Source organism: Solea solea, chromosome 3 (genome assembly GCF_958295425.1).
Source record: "Solea solea chromosome 3, fSolSol10.1, whole genome shotgun sequence".
Taxonomy (NCBI): Eukaryota; Metazoa; Chordata; class Actinopteri; order Pleuronectiformes; family Soleidae; genus Solea; species Solea solea.
This window is the reverse complement of record NC_081136.1, coordinates 10711793-10728147: the sequence shown is the minus strand read 5'-3', so window position 1 is coordinate 10728147 and position 16355 is coordinate 10711793. Positions and strand designations below refer to the sequence as shown.

Genomic DNA, 16355 nt, shown 5'->3' with positions numbered 1-16355 from the left:
TGCTTCATGAAAAGTGTTATTTGAAGATATTCACACAGATCTACTTCCATATGAATCTTCCTATTTAAATATTGACATTGAAAAAACAAGAGATGCAGATTGATTCTTAGGGAAAAACCCTTCGTCTATCTCTTCTGTGGTGACAGTCCACCAGCCCCTCAGTACTATAATCGACCACATGTTGTGCTTTGAACCCGGTGTTGATGCTGTCTGTAGAAAAAAGCCTACACAGTTTTATCATCGACACCACTTGTGTCACTCTTGTTTTCTTAAATCTCTTCTTACTTTCTCTTATCTGCTAGCATGGGAAAAAATGCCTTATTGTGCAGTAAAATCCCTGGAAAAGCACTGAATGACCTCCAGGAACTTTTATATCAGGTCAGGTGCTTGAAAAAAGCCCAAGTGCAGAACAAATGGGTTTAAATCATCATTTATTATTCCTGCGGTAATCTGCCTTCTTAATGGATCTTAAATGTGATTCCACGCTTATTACGTGTGATGTGGCGCTAATTAATTATTTTATGTATGTGAATGCTGGCTGTAACCCAAATTGCCCCTTGGAGATTATAAAGACATCTTGAACCTAATGTGTAGTAGCTGAACAAAAAATATCTTTAAAGAAATGACTTAAGATTTCTTATGACCATCATTTTTTTTTTTTTTTTTTTTTTTTGCTTTTATGAAGCCCAGATAAACTTGAGTGTTGAATCCCAAGTGAGGCCTGAATGTCACTTGAAATTGGGTCTAACGGTGTAGGAGTGAAGTGTGTCGTTTATGTGACATTTGGTATGACGAGGTCAAATCATAGTCGTTATTATGACCTTGATGAATACTATCATCTCCCTTTTCTCTAGTTTCATGCATTTTTCTCTTTGTGATACTTTATATAGTAGAAAGTAGGGATTGGAGTTGAGTCATGTTTGGGCTGTTATGTTGTTCTTTTTGGGAGAACAATGTTTGTTACACAGCTGGAGAATTATGTCTTTAAAGATGACTCAGCATAAATATGTTCAACAGCTTTATAGTTCATAAATGGTTGAAAATGACTGTATCGGACTGGTATCGGTAAATGCTCGAGTTTGTGATTTGGGTATTGGTACAGGACACAAAACAGTGGTATCGTCCCATCCCTAGTAGAAAAGCTTGGAATCAAACTTCTATACACATCTAAACGTCCTCGGTGTCACCTCCATATAGAGAAATATCACCCAATGAATTCATTCCATCAAGCATTTTTTTGAGTCTGTTTAAAATGCCATGGAGCTGGAAAATAAAGTGAAAGGATTTTATCGTAATGTGTATTATAAGTTTTTGTTGAAATGGATTTCATAAAGTTTATCATGAATTAAGTCCATAAAAGGGATTTATAGAGTATAAGTCTCTGTATAAGTGAATGTGTGGGCACCACTGATTGCCTGCTTTATAGTAATGGCTTCCATTATGTGTTCACCATGATCACATTTCAAATGTATTATGAGTTCTTGAGCATGTGAGATGATTCTGTTTACAGGTTAAAGTGAAACTGGTCGCTGCTGAAAAAACCCTGAATCTGACTCATGCAAAGCGTGGATTAATCCGGCCCCCGCAGGCATTTTGCATATGTTTTTTCTGTACAATATGGATTTGAATCACAGTTTCTAACTAGGTGTATCATTGTTTTTACAGCACTTTGAGCAAGTGTAGCGGTCTCGATTGTTTGCCGTTTGTATTACACGCTTGAGATGAACAAACTTTGACAAACGGATTGACAAGTTAAAGAAGTGCTCAGTGCTGCCATTTGCAAACAAGCATGTCTGACACGTCCACGGCCTTGAGATGAACACAGCGTGACATTTGAGTAATACATGCTGTTCTATGTAGCGATGGGCACTTCACAAATAATGATCAGCCGCCGTGTATTATCTGACAGTCGGCTTAATACGTAATTCTACGTATCGTCTTTATGAAACGACTGCATTTTCCAGTGCATATATAAAGTTGAACATAATGCATCTCTTCTTTTACTCCTGATCATTTGTTTCTGTCTTTTTACCTTCACCCCTCTGTCAAACCCATTTACTCTCCATCTTCCTACTTCCTACCATCCTGTCCTCCCTTTTCCTTATCCCCAATCCAAACGTAACCATTTCCGTGTTAGCCAATCGTGGAGCCTAAACTTAAGGTACGTTCAGCTTTTCTGAGGGAATAGGACAAAGTAAGAATAAGCTTAATGTTGAACAATTTGCTTTTGTTTCCTTGTGGATGAAGCTACTGTGAAAGCTGTGTTTATGCATTCTGCTGAGATGAAGCACCAAATATGATATAATCAGTTGATTGTAATAACGAGTAAGTAATGTGAGTCTTTTTGCTTGAAGTTAGAATTAGGTTATGCTATAATAAACAGTCCCTCATGGACCTGCTGCAAAGTTTGCTTTAGTTTCCCAGTTGGACGTCACGAGGAAACTGATTTGCATTAATCATTTTTACGCTTGGCAGATGATCATTCAAACGTTCATTGCTCTGCTTGGCAGCTTTAATGATCTTTAATAATTCCACTTTGGTTAAATATTGCACTCCATACCTTAAAACCAAACACCTGCTGTTTATGTGTGGTCAGTGGTTTTTGTAAATCCTCAGTTTGTTTGTTGCAAACCTTTCGGTGGGTTTTGCAGGCCGATCTTTTCCACTTCTTACCATCTGGTGTTGATGATGATGATGATGATGATGATACTCATGACGACATGTGAACATGAGTCATCTGTCACTGTAATAACAAGCAATCTGGATCATCATCATCGCTGTTTACGCTGTTTGGTTGGATGATGTGTTTGTTGGACGGAGCATGAGCACTTACTTCTGTAATCACACTGTCTGTGTGTGTGTGTGTGTGTGTTGTATTGCTTACCTCTTTGGGACCTTTTCTGGCTTAAACGCTGAACTTGTCAGGACCAGTAGTCCTCATTAAGACACAAAACCTGGTCCTAATGATGCAGAAACACATTTTTTTAGGAACTGAATATGTTTAGGGTTCAAATGAATTAATTTGTGTGTGTGGTATCTTGTGTATGACTCCATAATGATGATGCTAATGACATGTTGATTCAGACTAGTGCACCATCATTATGCTCTGCATGAATGAGGACTTCATATGGCCAAACTGTCTCCAGCATCGAAACAGCTGTTGCATGGCAGGTGCACACATGCACAAGCTCTATATGTGTGTGTGTGTGAGACTGTAATCCCATAATGCTTCAGACTAAGTTAATTTTGGGAAGAAAATAGCTCACTGGCCCTGTGTCTTTTTGGAGCCTCTCGATGAAGTAGCTGCACATAAATAAACCTAACAACATCTAAACGGTAAATGGTTAAATATTGCAAATACTACATTGTTTAGATGTATTGATTTGTTAATTAGAACCCAACTGGATTTACATGTTGGGCGCTTGCAGTTACAGTCAGTTTTATCCTCAGTTTCTGCTTCTGTCACAGTTCTGCTCACATGGTTTGGTATCTTTTCTTACCCATTCAGAGCAGCTTCCTTGTTTTAGTAGGAGCAAAGAGGACAGGACACCAGTCTGCTTGACTGATAGGGAAAACAGGGCATAAAGATGACAGTCTTGTGTCCACAGAGTAAAAAAGCCTGGTCATGGTGGCGGTGCTAGCAGGCAGTTTGCTTGCACACTGTTTTCCTTATGTAGTGTATGCTAATCATCTGTTTTACATATTGTGACGTGAAATGCTCTTCAAGTCAAATTTCGGTAAAACAATTGGACATTACCTCATGAGATAACATTTAAAGGAATACTTGACTGATTTGCATTTAGCTGAATGCAAAGACAGAATGTAAACAGTGTCCGCCATCTTTGCTAACAGTTACGCTAACAGGACCAAGTGTCACTGGTGGGCACGTACCAAAAAAATAAAGAACGAAGATATTTCTTGACTCGGGAAACTGAGGTTGGGAAGCACAATTTTTCAAAAATATTACCACTATTCTAGAAATACAAAGCTAAATGCAAATCGGTGAAGTATTCATTTAACTGTTAATCTCTCCTTAATGCTAGGATGATACCTTAAAGATATGAGATATTTCTATCGATTTTTTTTAATTGGCAACGAACCATCAAAAAAATAATTGTGAACATTTTTTTTTTATTATTTGTAAATTGAGCCTTTTCACATTGTCATTGTAGTTTGAGGACAAAGTCATTCTTCAGCCCAAGTGCTCAGTGGTTAAAAAAACTCACAGTTTCTCTTCACTTGCATATGTGAGATGTGTTAGTTGTGACAAATGGTTGATGTTCTATTTGGAGTGTGTCCATCTAACACTTTTATTTCTGCGGTTGACTAGGATACCAACAGTGGACCTCCCACGCTGGTCACCCTTAAAGTCGACCCAGATGGATTCTTCCTCTACTGGACTGGAGGGTCCAACCTGGTAAGACACGCACACACACACACTGATCTCATAGTAGACTGTAGAAGAGATGGAGTACAAACAGGCTGCTCTAAATCAGACCACAATAAGTTTTTAATGCACCATCTTAAGTGCTGATACACTTTACACTTTGTCGGTGTTAACTCCCTCCTTAACCACACTCCCTCTTCATCCAGCTATGTTGATTGATCTTCTAAAATGTGGTTTAGTTCTCCTCCTCCTCCTCTCTCTCGTTTGTCTCTATCCGGTCTGTTAGTTTAGCCAGAATGGGTTTCATCCATTTTGTTTAGGTTTTGTTTTCCGTCCTCTCCTTATTCTTCCTCCTCCTCCTCCTCCTCCTCCTAAGGTCTCCCTGTGGTCCTCATCCTTTTAGTTTCTTTGGTGAAGTCACGTCAGTAGTTAGGTGTTTCTGTGCACGTGTCCGTCTGATTGTTCACAGGATAAATTTAAAAAGTAATGGATTGGGAGATCTCCTTTTATTTTAAACCTTTTGAAACTGAAAAGTCATGGCAAAGTCTTACGCTCTGTCTTTCTCTAGCTAGATTTGGTATTTTCGGTGTTAAAGTCACATAATTAGCCTCTGCGTATATACAGTATATCCATATGTATATGTGGGAGATGTTGTCCTGCTCGGATCAATTAACTCTCTTTCTCCACCCCCCGCTAACACACATTGCACTCTTTATTTCTGGCCGTCTATTTATCCCAAAGGCACGTATGGAATGACCTGTTGATGTATGTGATAATATCCCCACTGCTTTGTGTCCACTACTTTGTGCTGTGTGTCCGTGTCTGTGTATGTGGGCCTAATCACCCGCATGTCTCCCAGTCTGTCCGTCTATACGTGCGTCAAAATGTGTTAATGTCCACACAGTCTTTAAATACTCTTTTCATCCTGGTGTGTCTCGTGTGTGCGTGTGATATTAAGATAATAGGCCGTTTGTCGCCTGAGGTGTAGCTGTGACACTGTTTAGCCGAGACGCTCTTTCATTACGGTGATAAAAATGACTCTCTGACTGCAGTTTTATCTCTCAACTAGAGAGAAGAGGCTGCTCCGTTGTCACATTACTTGTAAATGATCAGTAATCAGAGAACAGTGGTCTTCTCTTAGAGTAATAGAGCAACATTCTCCCTCATTGTTCTCAATCAACATTAAAGGAGACTTTTTTTTAATGTTAAATATTGTTATCTCCATTGTGCAGCTTGACAGTGTAGTCAGGAGTTTTATATTTACTGTAAAGGGAGGGACTGACCTGTAACCAGTCTCTGATGGGTGGGGTTTCCTTTCAAGACATCATTGAGTGATTAAATTGTATGTCTTTTAAATCTGTCCTGGTTCAGTAGCAGGTTAGTCAGGTCGTTCTTTTTTAGCCCGTTCAATGCTCGTATAACACATCGCCTGCATGTAGTTTTGCTATATTCTTACTGAGGGGTGTGAATATTAGAAAGTAAATAAGTAAAAATAACACATTTATTCAGAATTAGTTAATACAGTAGCTCTGTCCTTCTGTTTATTATTTGGGATTCTTGAGATAAGCTGGCATAACTGTTAGGTCTCTACTTTTCACAACAAAGTCATCAGGGCTCATGAGTTTCCTCTCATTTGTGTTTGCCAAAAGAACAACATTGGCTCAGTTTCATCAAAGGGCACTTGGTTGTTGTTGATATTATTCTGCCGCTCTTTTTGTCTTTGTGAACAGAGTTTGTTTTTATTTGTATGTGGGCCACACGGTTGGTGTAGGGGTTGGCACTCTTGCCTTTGCAGCACATAGACCCGAGTTTGGGTTTTCTCTGGTCCAGAAACATACAGATTTTGTCACAAAGCTGCAGCAGGAGAAGACGTGTTTCTCTGTCACTCACTGCAGACGCTCGATTCATGTCTGTTTACATCCAGCAGCTTGTCTTTGAGCTTTAGCTCACCCACTCCTCGTTGTAACGTCTATTATGGTGCCTGAGTTACTTGGCTTCGCTTTAACAACTAGAAATCATTGACATAAGAAGGATATAATGCTACCTTATTTGACTGGTTGTTCCTGATTTTCATCTGTTAATGTTGGCATTATCCGAGCTGGCTAGTGTTCACTATTCTTACTTCCTCCAAACATCCAGACCTCTGAGGTCAATTGCAGGGAATTGTGGGTATAGTACTGCATTAAGTTTTTTTTTCTTTTTTCTTTTGATTTGATTTATTTTTTTTGTAGTAATTACTGTGGTGTTTTTGAACTATTCACAAAGATCACTTGTCAGTCAAGCTGTGTGGCCAGTGCTGTGATGTCTGTTTCTTCAGCTTGTCTCTGTATTGAGTTTCTACAGTGACGCAGATTGAAATCTGGACAGTAGACATGGAAAACAGAACTCTGCCCCTCTGCAAACCTAGTTTTAGATCTTAGATCTAACAAAGCTCCTTGGCAGCGCCGCTGTAAGGTGAAAATAAGTGCACCCAAATAATTGTGGCTTCACAGAATTCGTTTTTTTTAAAAGCACTTTTCTGGGCTTAATGACCGTTCATATAGCACAGTGCGTCTTCATCATTCATCCATTTGAGGGCATTTGAAGGAGCAGGGTTCAAACCACTAGGCTTCTGATTGGACCTGCTGATCCACAGTCGTCTGCTCAAGTGTCGGGAGTTTTGATTTTCTAGAGTGAAGCTTTAACTCAGTGTTTGAGCTCCCCAGGAGATTTGAAACCAGAGCTGAATAGAAGGAGGGCATGGCAACACAGACACCCAGCAGTTATTAATGAGACGACAAGGGCATTCTAGATGGAACCCATTTCTCTGAATAGAGGTACCTAAAATATTTGAACTCCAGTGTGGTCTTCTGTTCTTCTTATTACTTTTAGATGTGAATATTTAAGTGAAACTGATAAGGAATGCATCATATTTAGTCATACAATGACCATGATATGTCTTCAGAGGTTAAGGATTTGACATTTTGGTCTGTTGCACCAACACTTTGATACTTGGGCTGCAAGCAACACACCAGGCTGCAGCTTAAAATGTCTCACTACCCTTCTCAAAGATGGGGAAGAGGAAATATGAGGGTGTGCAGTGGAGAGGCGTTTAAATATAGACTGTTGAAGGAGGAGAGGAAGATGAAGACAGAGGTGCCAGTGTGGATAATGTTCTCGACAAGGAAGCAAAACAGGGAACTGTCTCCTCTCATCATGAGTCCACTGCTTTTACCTAGAATTGGATTTGAATGGCTGACGTTATGAAAACGTCCGTGAGCAGAACGACAATGTTACACCGCAGTAACTTTTAGTGTCTCAGCAAAAGACAAGGACGTCGTCCAAAAGTCCCGCAACCTAAAACTGTCACACTGCTGCACTTGGGGAAAAGAGGATAGTAAGTTCTGCTCACAGTATCAAGGGAAGAAGGAAGGAGTACGTTGCGAATAATATAGGACACGGATGAATATGTTGAAAGGCTCGGTCTCTGTGGGTTTAAGTTTTTAGTGACTCAGCACATGGAGAACCTTTTTAAAAGCACACACTTTTCCCAAACTAAAGAAATAGTCTCTTTTTTTTGGCAGTAACTGGTAGTTTGGGTCAACCAGTGCCATGATGTCATTTTTAACTAACAGTGTTTTCATGTCTGTATCTCTTATGTAAAGATGTTTCTCTATCAAACAAACCATGTCCAGTCCTTTTCTCTGTCTTTTTTTTTTTTTTTTTTTGATCATCAGTCATCCTTTCATTTTGTCACATTTTCCTTGTAATTTAATCTGAATAAATTGTATGTCCTTCACTTGTAATCGTCCTCATCCAATTCCATCTGTTTTATGTCACTTTCTTCATAGGCCTCGCTTTGTTAAACATTCACTTCTTACTTTTTGGTCTTTGGGTGTTTTCATTTGTCTCTGTCACTTTCTTTAGGACAGGATTTATGCGCCTCTCCTTAAACAACATTCTTCCTGCTCTGCTCGTCAGCACAGATTTCCTCTCTTCATGTGAAATTATCTTCCACATCAGTCCCGTTTTCTTCCTCCCCTCCTCTTCCTCCTAAATTCCTCCATATTTTTTTTCCTTCTTTCCAGTCACTTAGACCACTCTCTACATGGTCAGATGTTCAACTGAGGAGAATTCTGAAGTGTGTGTCTGTGTGATAGAATTCCCCACAATGCTTAAGGCAGTGGCGATAATGACCAACTTTAGCACACACACACACACACACACACACACACACACACACACACACACACACAGTGGTTTGGCAGTGAGACGAAGGAGACACACCCCACCACACACTAGTCTCAACTGTTTTTCTTTCATTTTCATTTACTCTTAAAATCCATACGCTCTTTGCTCTTTGACAGAAAAAAAAAAAAAACGTACTAACATGATCCCAGATTACCTTGAAAGAGTTTGTCCCCATCTAACGGAGGCGTAGCCACACCTCGCGTGATTTATCGTGGACGTTCTGGTCGTGCAGGCGGAAATCTGTGTGGGGTACACAGGAGGTGGAAGTAATGACAGCAGGACTCACTAACATAACACACAGGGCCAGGTCATGCGTTAGTGTAACACGGCTGACACTAGTTGATGTAGCACCACGGAGAGATACTTTCCTCCTACACTGCAAATTTATACAGTCCAGAAAGGGCTTTGCTCTAAGTGGTAGCTTTACTTAAACAGTGCATATTTCACCAGTCCCCAAACTTAGAGACTGGTCGCATGCTTAAACCATATAAACCTATTTGACAAAGGAGTTGCTGCAGGGGAAAAAAAACTACCATTGTATACATTAAAGTGATAGTTGAGGTTTTGTGGGATTGGATAGAAAATAAAAAAGATTTTAGTGGGGACGATGAGACAACAATGAACAAGTAAACTCGCTCATCTGTTGGTTAATGCAGGACAACTTCTGTTTCCGCCACATGAGAGCAAAGCATGGAGCTGCATCAAATCCCATCGCCTTTTGTTTTATGTGAACATACGACACAAACACGCTGCAACAATGGGCTCAGCCATTTCTCCCGGCTATCATTCTACACGCACATGTGTTTTGGTTGCATTTACCCACAATGCCCTGTGTTGTAGTCTGCTACCCTCAGTTTCCACTTGGCTGTCTTCTGTGAGATAAAGTGAGGATCATGTTGTTTCGATAACATAGACTTATGCGTATAGATCTATCTATACGCATAATCTATAGATTAAGGGAGAATCTGCGTTTCCATGTGTCATTACTAAGCGTACCCCACTTTAACATGCAGCATTATTGTGTTATCCTTTAAATTTACCGTGCAACTCTATTACTCTCTATATTTGGGACTTGTTATCGTGTCATTAAAGAGGTTATAACAGCATACCAGTGTTGGTGTCTACATTCACATCCTAAATCCACACATCTGTCACAACATCTGCTTGTCACTTCTCTGTCCTTGGACCAAACACACTTCCCACTTCCTTTTATTTTGCAAAATAAGTGAGAATTTTGAGGTGTTGAATGATACAGATTGGTGAAAAATTAAAAATATCAAATGATCAAAATAGAACCTGAGTTCCTGAGAACCTGAGAATGCTAATACCTCATTCGTCGTCATCCAAAAATCCCCCCCCTGTGCCTGGATTTGATGATTCATGTGTTTTTTTTAAAAACCAGCACCACTTTAAATCAGAGGACAGGTCTTATTCTTGGGACCTGGTTTTATTGTTTAAGAACATTTAGGCATTAATTCTTCCACATTGTCACAACCAAAGCAGGTGATTTGTCAGTTAAGATGTAGTTTATAATAAACAAAGAGGAGCTATGATTTAGAGCTGTGCAGCTGCTCCTGGCAGCTTCACCTGCCACAGACGGGGAGGCCTGAAATGCACCTGGCATTATGGGTAATCCTCCCCATCACTCTGTTTAACTTTTGGCTCTTCTTTCCCCTCACACTTTTGCTGTTGGCTGCTGTTTTGCATCTACACTGTAAATCCACATTCAATTTGTTTTTCTCTCCCTCTTGTTCTCGGGGCAGCTGGTAGTCGTCAGGGAGATGAAGCAAAGGTTGTTTCTCTAATATAAACTGCAGGATGACATTTCCTCCCTCTCTGGTCTCCGTCTTCTCTTGCTCTCTGTCTTCCACCCCTTTATTTCCATTCCCCCCCCCCTTCTTCTCACTTCTTCCCATCTTATAGCTGCTTAACTTCTTGCAGCAACACTTATAATCTTCCTCATTCCTTCTCTTGGTGTGGGAATGTGGGCAGGAAGTTGCACAGACGGGGAGTTTGGGATTCTGGGGAATTTCATTGCCTCCTTTTCCCCCTCCTCTCAAATTCCTAGTCCCCTTTTCCCTGAAATCAGTTCTCCACTTCCTCCGTCCTTCCTCCTCTCCCTCCCTAAACATGTGCAGGTCATGTCAAGAACACCTGGGCGGTTAGACACTTGTCCCCAGGGATGTTATTTAGCTCCAATTTAGACCTAATTGTGTGGATCTGATTGTTCATACCCTGAAGAGATTAGGACTCGTAAACACCAACTACAAACAAACACTCACTTTTGTGTGACAGGGATTTTTAACAAACATCCCAGGGGAGTTTAACTCATTCCAGGAGGTGACTGGAGGCATGAAAGGTCAGGGTTACATAGTGCTAAACAAGGGTTATTTTAATTTTGTCAATAGTTTAGTAAAGATTAAATATGATTTGTCTTGCTGAGAATCACTGGATTGGATATCGGACAGATAAAAATGTAAAATCCGAAAAAATCCCAAAAAAATCTTAATTGCAAATAAAAATCAGCAATTTTTGGCACAAATGTGTTGTTAACACCTTTATTGTTAATAAATGGTCTAAAATGACTCGTTATCGTTCACAAAAAAAGTGGTACCGTCCCATCACGAGATGTATTCAAAGTAATATTCAGGAAATGGCCTGATCATTTTCTATTCCATTGATCCTTGTGATAGTATAACAATAAACTTCCTTATTCTAAAGCATTACCATATTGTTTGTGTACTGTAAAGTACTGATTATTATTATTATTATTGTTATTTTCAAATGATAAGTGACATTTATTTCAACAAATAAGGTAAAAAAAATAAGTGTTTCTTTAAGCAGCTGTGTGAAGTGACTCTCTCGTCATTATGGATGTGAACGGCTTCACTTCCCTCCACTGAGGCAGTTCCAACCATATCCTGCTCATGTGGAGACATATGAGGTGCGTGTGGACACGTGAAGGAGGCGTAATCTAAAGTCGGACTTGTGTTCTTCATGGAGTCGTGGCTTCTCAAGTGCTGCCGCACTGAACCAGGCTTGTTCCTAAGTGTGCTAATAAGTAAGCCAGCTGAATTGTTATTAGAACGATTATTGGCAGTTACAAGTAGAAATCTAATAGAGATTATCTCCCCGGCCCAACTCAAGTCAAACACCCAGAAGGAATTAACTTGGACTTCTCAAGTGCTGCCGCACTGAACCAGGCTTGTTCCTAAGTGTGCTAATAAGTAAGCCAGCTGAATTGTTATTAGAACGATTATTGGCAGTTACAAGTAGAAATCTAATAGAGATTATCTCCCCGGCCCAACTCAAGTCAAACACCCAGAAGGAATTAACTTGGAAACAGGGTTTGCACAGCGCGCACACACACACACACACACATTCTTCTTAATACACTGCACTGACTTTCATTAATTTGAGCAGCCTAAACAAAGACTTGTCCCTAACCTCAACCATAACCACAATATAAATCTTAGCCCTGAACTTAAATAGTTCCTAAAAAAATGGCAGTTCTGCTTTAGTAGGACCAGGTTTTGGTCTCCATGGGGGCTACTAGTTCTGGGAAAGTCAGTGTTTATAGAACAGAATAGAATTGTATTGTTCCTAGTTGGCATGCTTACGTTACACAACACATACAATGATAATGCATAACAACTACCAGCTAAACTACATTACACACAATAACAATTGTCAAATGATAAATATAAGACATAATCAGTTCAATAAAGTATGATAAACCCTGCTAAAAGTACACTTTATGCCAGAAAAAGGTCCTAACAAAGTAACAAATACAAGTGAACACACACACACACACACACACACACACACACACACACACACGGGGGACAGTTTGCAGGGGAAGTTGAGGGTGTCAGTAGATAATGAGACAGCTTCCTCCCTTGTTGTCCTCTCTTTACATGCTTGGTCACATGTTTTATTTTCTGTTGACATTATCTGTTGGTGCACATGACACACACACACACACACACACACACACAGAAGCGTACACACAGAGAAATTAAATTCAGTTCTTATCTGTACGATGGACTGACACTTTACATATTGAGTTCATTGTTATGAGCAGATGCTTCCTCCAGTTTTGGGGTGGGTGTGTGTGCGACATGGTGTCCTGTTATTCTCTCTGCTCTGCTAATTAAGGGCATTATTACATTTGGCTCTTTACTTTTGTGGCGAGCATTTCTCTTAAAAGAAATACGGCGTACCTGAGGACAGTAAAGACATCGCAAATGAGACAATTTAACCCTTTTTGTTCAATATATATATATACAGAGTACGCTTCCTCTGTGTTTTGCACCAGTGAGGAATCGTTTTCATTTTCACCTTCAAAGTGGTTTAGATCGTCTGGTTCGACTGTTTACACCACATGTGAGAGTGTGACTGACTCCAATGTTTCTCCTGCTGTTGCTGTAGCGACGTCCGTGTCTTTCCAGACGTTGGTTTTCCACAAGCTTTTACACTGGTAGTTTGGTCAGCGCAGCGCTGAAACACAGTTCAGGCTGCAGTGAGTTTAAGCAGACGTAAAAGGATCAAAGAGAGAAACGTAATCATCCAGACTGCAAAGTTATGTTTAATGACACATCGGTTATTAGAAAGGGTATTAACACAAAACTAAAAATACAATGTAAAATGTAAATGCTTCTAAATATCATCTGCATGAGATATATCTTGATATGAAGCTGGACAGGCTGAATTGTTGAGCTCATTGAGTTTTCTTCTTTACAGTGACAATTCTTTTTAAATACCGTAATAAAAGAAAACATACAGTCACCTTTAATTCTAAATAAGATCTTGTGTATTTTTTTTTGGCTTTTTAATGTTTAATAAAGGATATTTGCATGTGTCAGAAACAGCGACATTGCCCATAAATGTGGCCAAATTCTCCCGTAACACAAATAATCAGGCTTACATCTGAAGGATTGTTTAATAATTATAATATTGATACATTTCCCAGCCCTTGTGTCCCATTTGTGCTGAATTCAGACTCTCACGCTAAGCTATGTGGAACAACTTGTGTCTCTTGCTTCGTATTTAATTTTTGAATCCCATCATTGTTACATTACATTACATGTCATTTAGCAGTCACTTTTATCCAAAGCGACTTACAATGGAATTGAGTACAATCAGCCAGGGAAACGTCATTAGCCTCAGTCCGTGTTCTGTTACAATTCACTAGCACACGAGTGTGAGCACACCTGAAATAAATCTTTGTGTCCTGGAATGGTTTTTTGTATTGTAAGATATGACGTATTTGTTAGGCAGAGACATTATCGGAGGTGAACATGCTCGGTGCTCACAGTGCCCGGCACAGAGAGCAGCGTTAGATGATCAAGAGATTTGGTGTTGACGTATTATTTAGTTTTTAATGTAAAAGTTTTGACCTGACTGAATGCTATACATTTTAAGTTAATGTAATAATTAATACCCCAGTATGCAAGTAAATCCTTGCATTCTTGGCAATTGAGAAATGGCCTATCACTTCTGTTATCTCACCCAGTGTGTGTGTGTGTGTGTGTGTGTGACAGAGAGACATATATCTGCAGAGACAGAGAGAGGCTCATGTTGTAACTTCACTCCCAACGATCTGTGTGTGTTTGTGTTTTGTTAGGGAAGATTTATGGCACACGCAACTATTTTTGTGTGCTGTTTGTTTTTGTGTGCGATCACTCCCGTGATTCCACAAATCTGGAAACTGAAGATTGCACACCAAGGTCTATAGTGAAAATCAGTGTTTTACTGCATCACGGCACATAGATGATGTCGATCCACTGTCACCTTATTCATTCAGAACACTGGTTTCCTCTTTGGTGTGGGGGAGTGAGTGGTTTACAAACTCATTTTATTGAGGTTCAACTTTGCATTTCCTGATGCCGGAGATGATGTTTTTTTTTTTTTGCATCCTCTTACATCTGGATGTCATTTCTCTCATGTTTTATTCTCTTTCTGTCTTTCATTCGTCTCTTTCACAGAGTCTAATATTGCACCGATTACAAATAACTCCACATTAGTTTGTCCGCTGAATGGCTTTAAACGCAATCGTTAATGCACTCGCTCTCGGGTTTACTCTTCGTTTTCGTCGTCTCCAGAGCACGGAAATACGAGCACTCAGAAAGCAAGAGAGATAAACTGATAAAAGAGGGAGAGATAGAGGAGGAGGAGGAGGGGCGGAAAAGGAGAATGACATCCTATTGATATACACAGAGGAAATATTACGAAGTGACACAGAGACTGTTATAGAACCGCTTTCTCTCTCTATAAACACCTTGCCAACTCTCCCACAGGCAGCCATTAAGTAGTTTGAAGTTCTCTCTGTTCTAGTTCTACAAAGTCTCTGTGTCCTTTTAAAGTCTTCTGTCAAGTGCTGCTCTTCTAGCAGAGACTGGATGATTCTCTTAGCTTTTTTTTACCCTCAGATCATATGCACACCAACTCCCTTTTTTTTTTTTTTTTTTTTACCAGCTCTTCTTCTTGTCTCTTTTGCTGCAAAAGTCTATCTGTCTTTCCTCTCCTCTCCTCCATGCCGATTGACCAACTGGGTTGTAGCCAAGTGGTAATGGGTGGAGAAGTGATGGACACTGTCCCTGGCACATTATGTGCGTGTGTTCATCAGAATCACTTTTCTAAATGCCGTCATCACGTGCCATTTGATCGGGGCCACGAGTGGTCATCTGAGACGTGTTTAGCTGCGGTCATCTTTCAAACTCCCTTGCAGGCGCGCCACAGGAAAAGGAGTGGTGCTCTCTCGATTGTTTAGTTGCCCTTTCATATTCCTCTAATCTGGTGAAAATGAATGGAGTGGAGTGGTGGAGGCAGGAGGGACGAGGGGAAGTGGAAAGGCAATCAAATAAATGAGGGAAGGAAAAGAGTCGGTGAACGATGCCTAATCAAAGTAACATTTACTGTAACTGTGTTTTTGTGCCTTCATATAAAGATAAACCTGAAAGTGTGTGTGGAGCAACAATAGATCAGTGTTTTCCTAGCGTATTATATGGGGCCCAACTTTTTAAACAAACTGCCATGACCCATTTCACAACATACTGTAAAACAAAAGTGCACAAATGAGTGCATTGTCTAATGTTTCAGACTATTATTTATGGCCATATCCGTCACACCTCATATTATTCTTAAATGTTAAACCAGCAGTTTCGTGCCAGACAAATGTAACATTAATCAAAAAGGATGACATTATGGGAAATGAGTGTAAGATGAGCATATTTGTGTGACGGATAAATGAAAAGCTCCAGCCTTTGCTAATCAAGGGCTTTCTGTATGTTGTTTATGTACTGTATAAAAAACCCACGTATAAAAACATAGCTAACTTCTTTTTTTTGAAAGGTATTAGTTGGACTTATTGGAGGAAGAAAATCTCAACTTGCTTGTTTTTAAGGATTAAACAGAAGAGATTGAGTTTAATGAGCTCTTGATGCATCAGTAGCTCAATTAAGTGGAATTATTCTTGTACCCAAGTAACCTGCTGTACTACTGAAGTACAGTCATGAAAAGGGATGGATTTATACCTCCTAAATACTTCACGGTGCCATTCACACTATCATCTTCTTTAATATCTTTGCATGTGAACATATTGGAGGCTAATACTTGGCAGGTTATACCTCGCCTATTCCTTTGTACTTGTTGGAATAACTTTAAATATGTCGGTACAACCCCATAAAATGCTCATTTGCACTTGCGTAAAAGTAGCTGCACCTCCTACCTTGTGAGG

The 16355-nt window shown here is 39.8% G+C and overlaps 1 protein-coding gene across 1 annotated transcript in view; it reads left to right on the top strand.

The window, feature by feature from the left end:
- plcb3 (phospholipase C, beta 3 (phosphatidylinositol-specific)) overlaps positions 1 to 16355 on the top strand; it is a 53889-nt gene that overhangs the window by 13781 nt on the left and 23753 nt on the right. The window contains exon 2 of the mRNA XM_058624916.1: positions 4331 to 4417. Within this exon, the coding sequence (XP_058480899.1) occupies positions 4331 to 4417 (87 nt within the window). The remainder of the gene's footprint in view (positions 1 to 4330; positions 4418 to 16355) is intronic.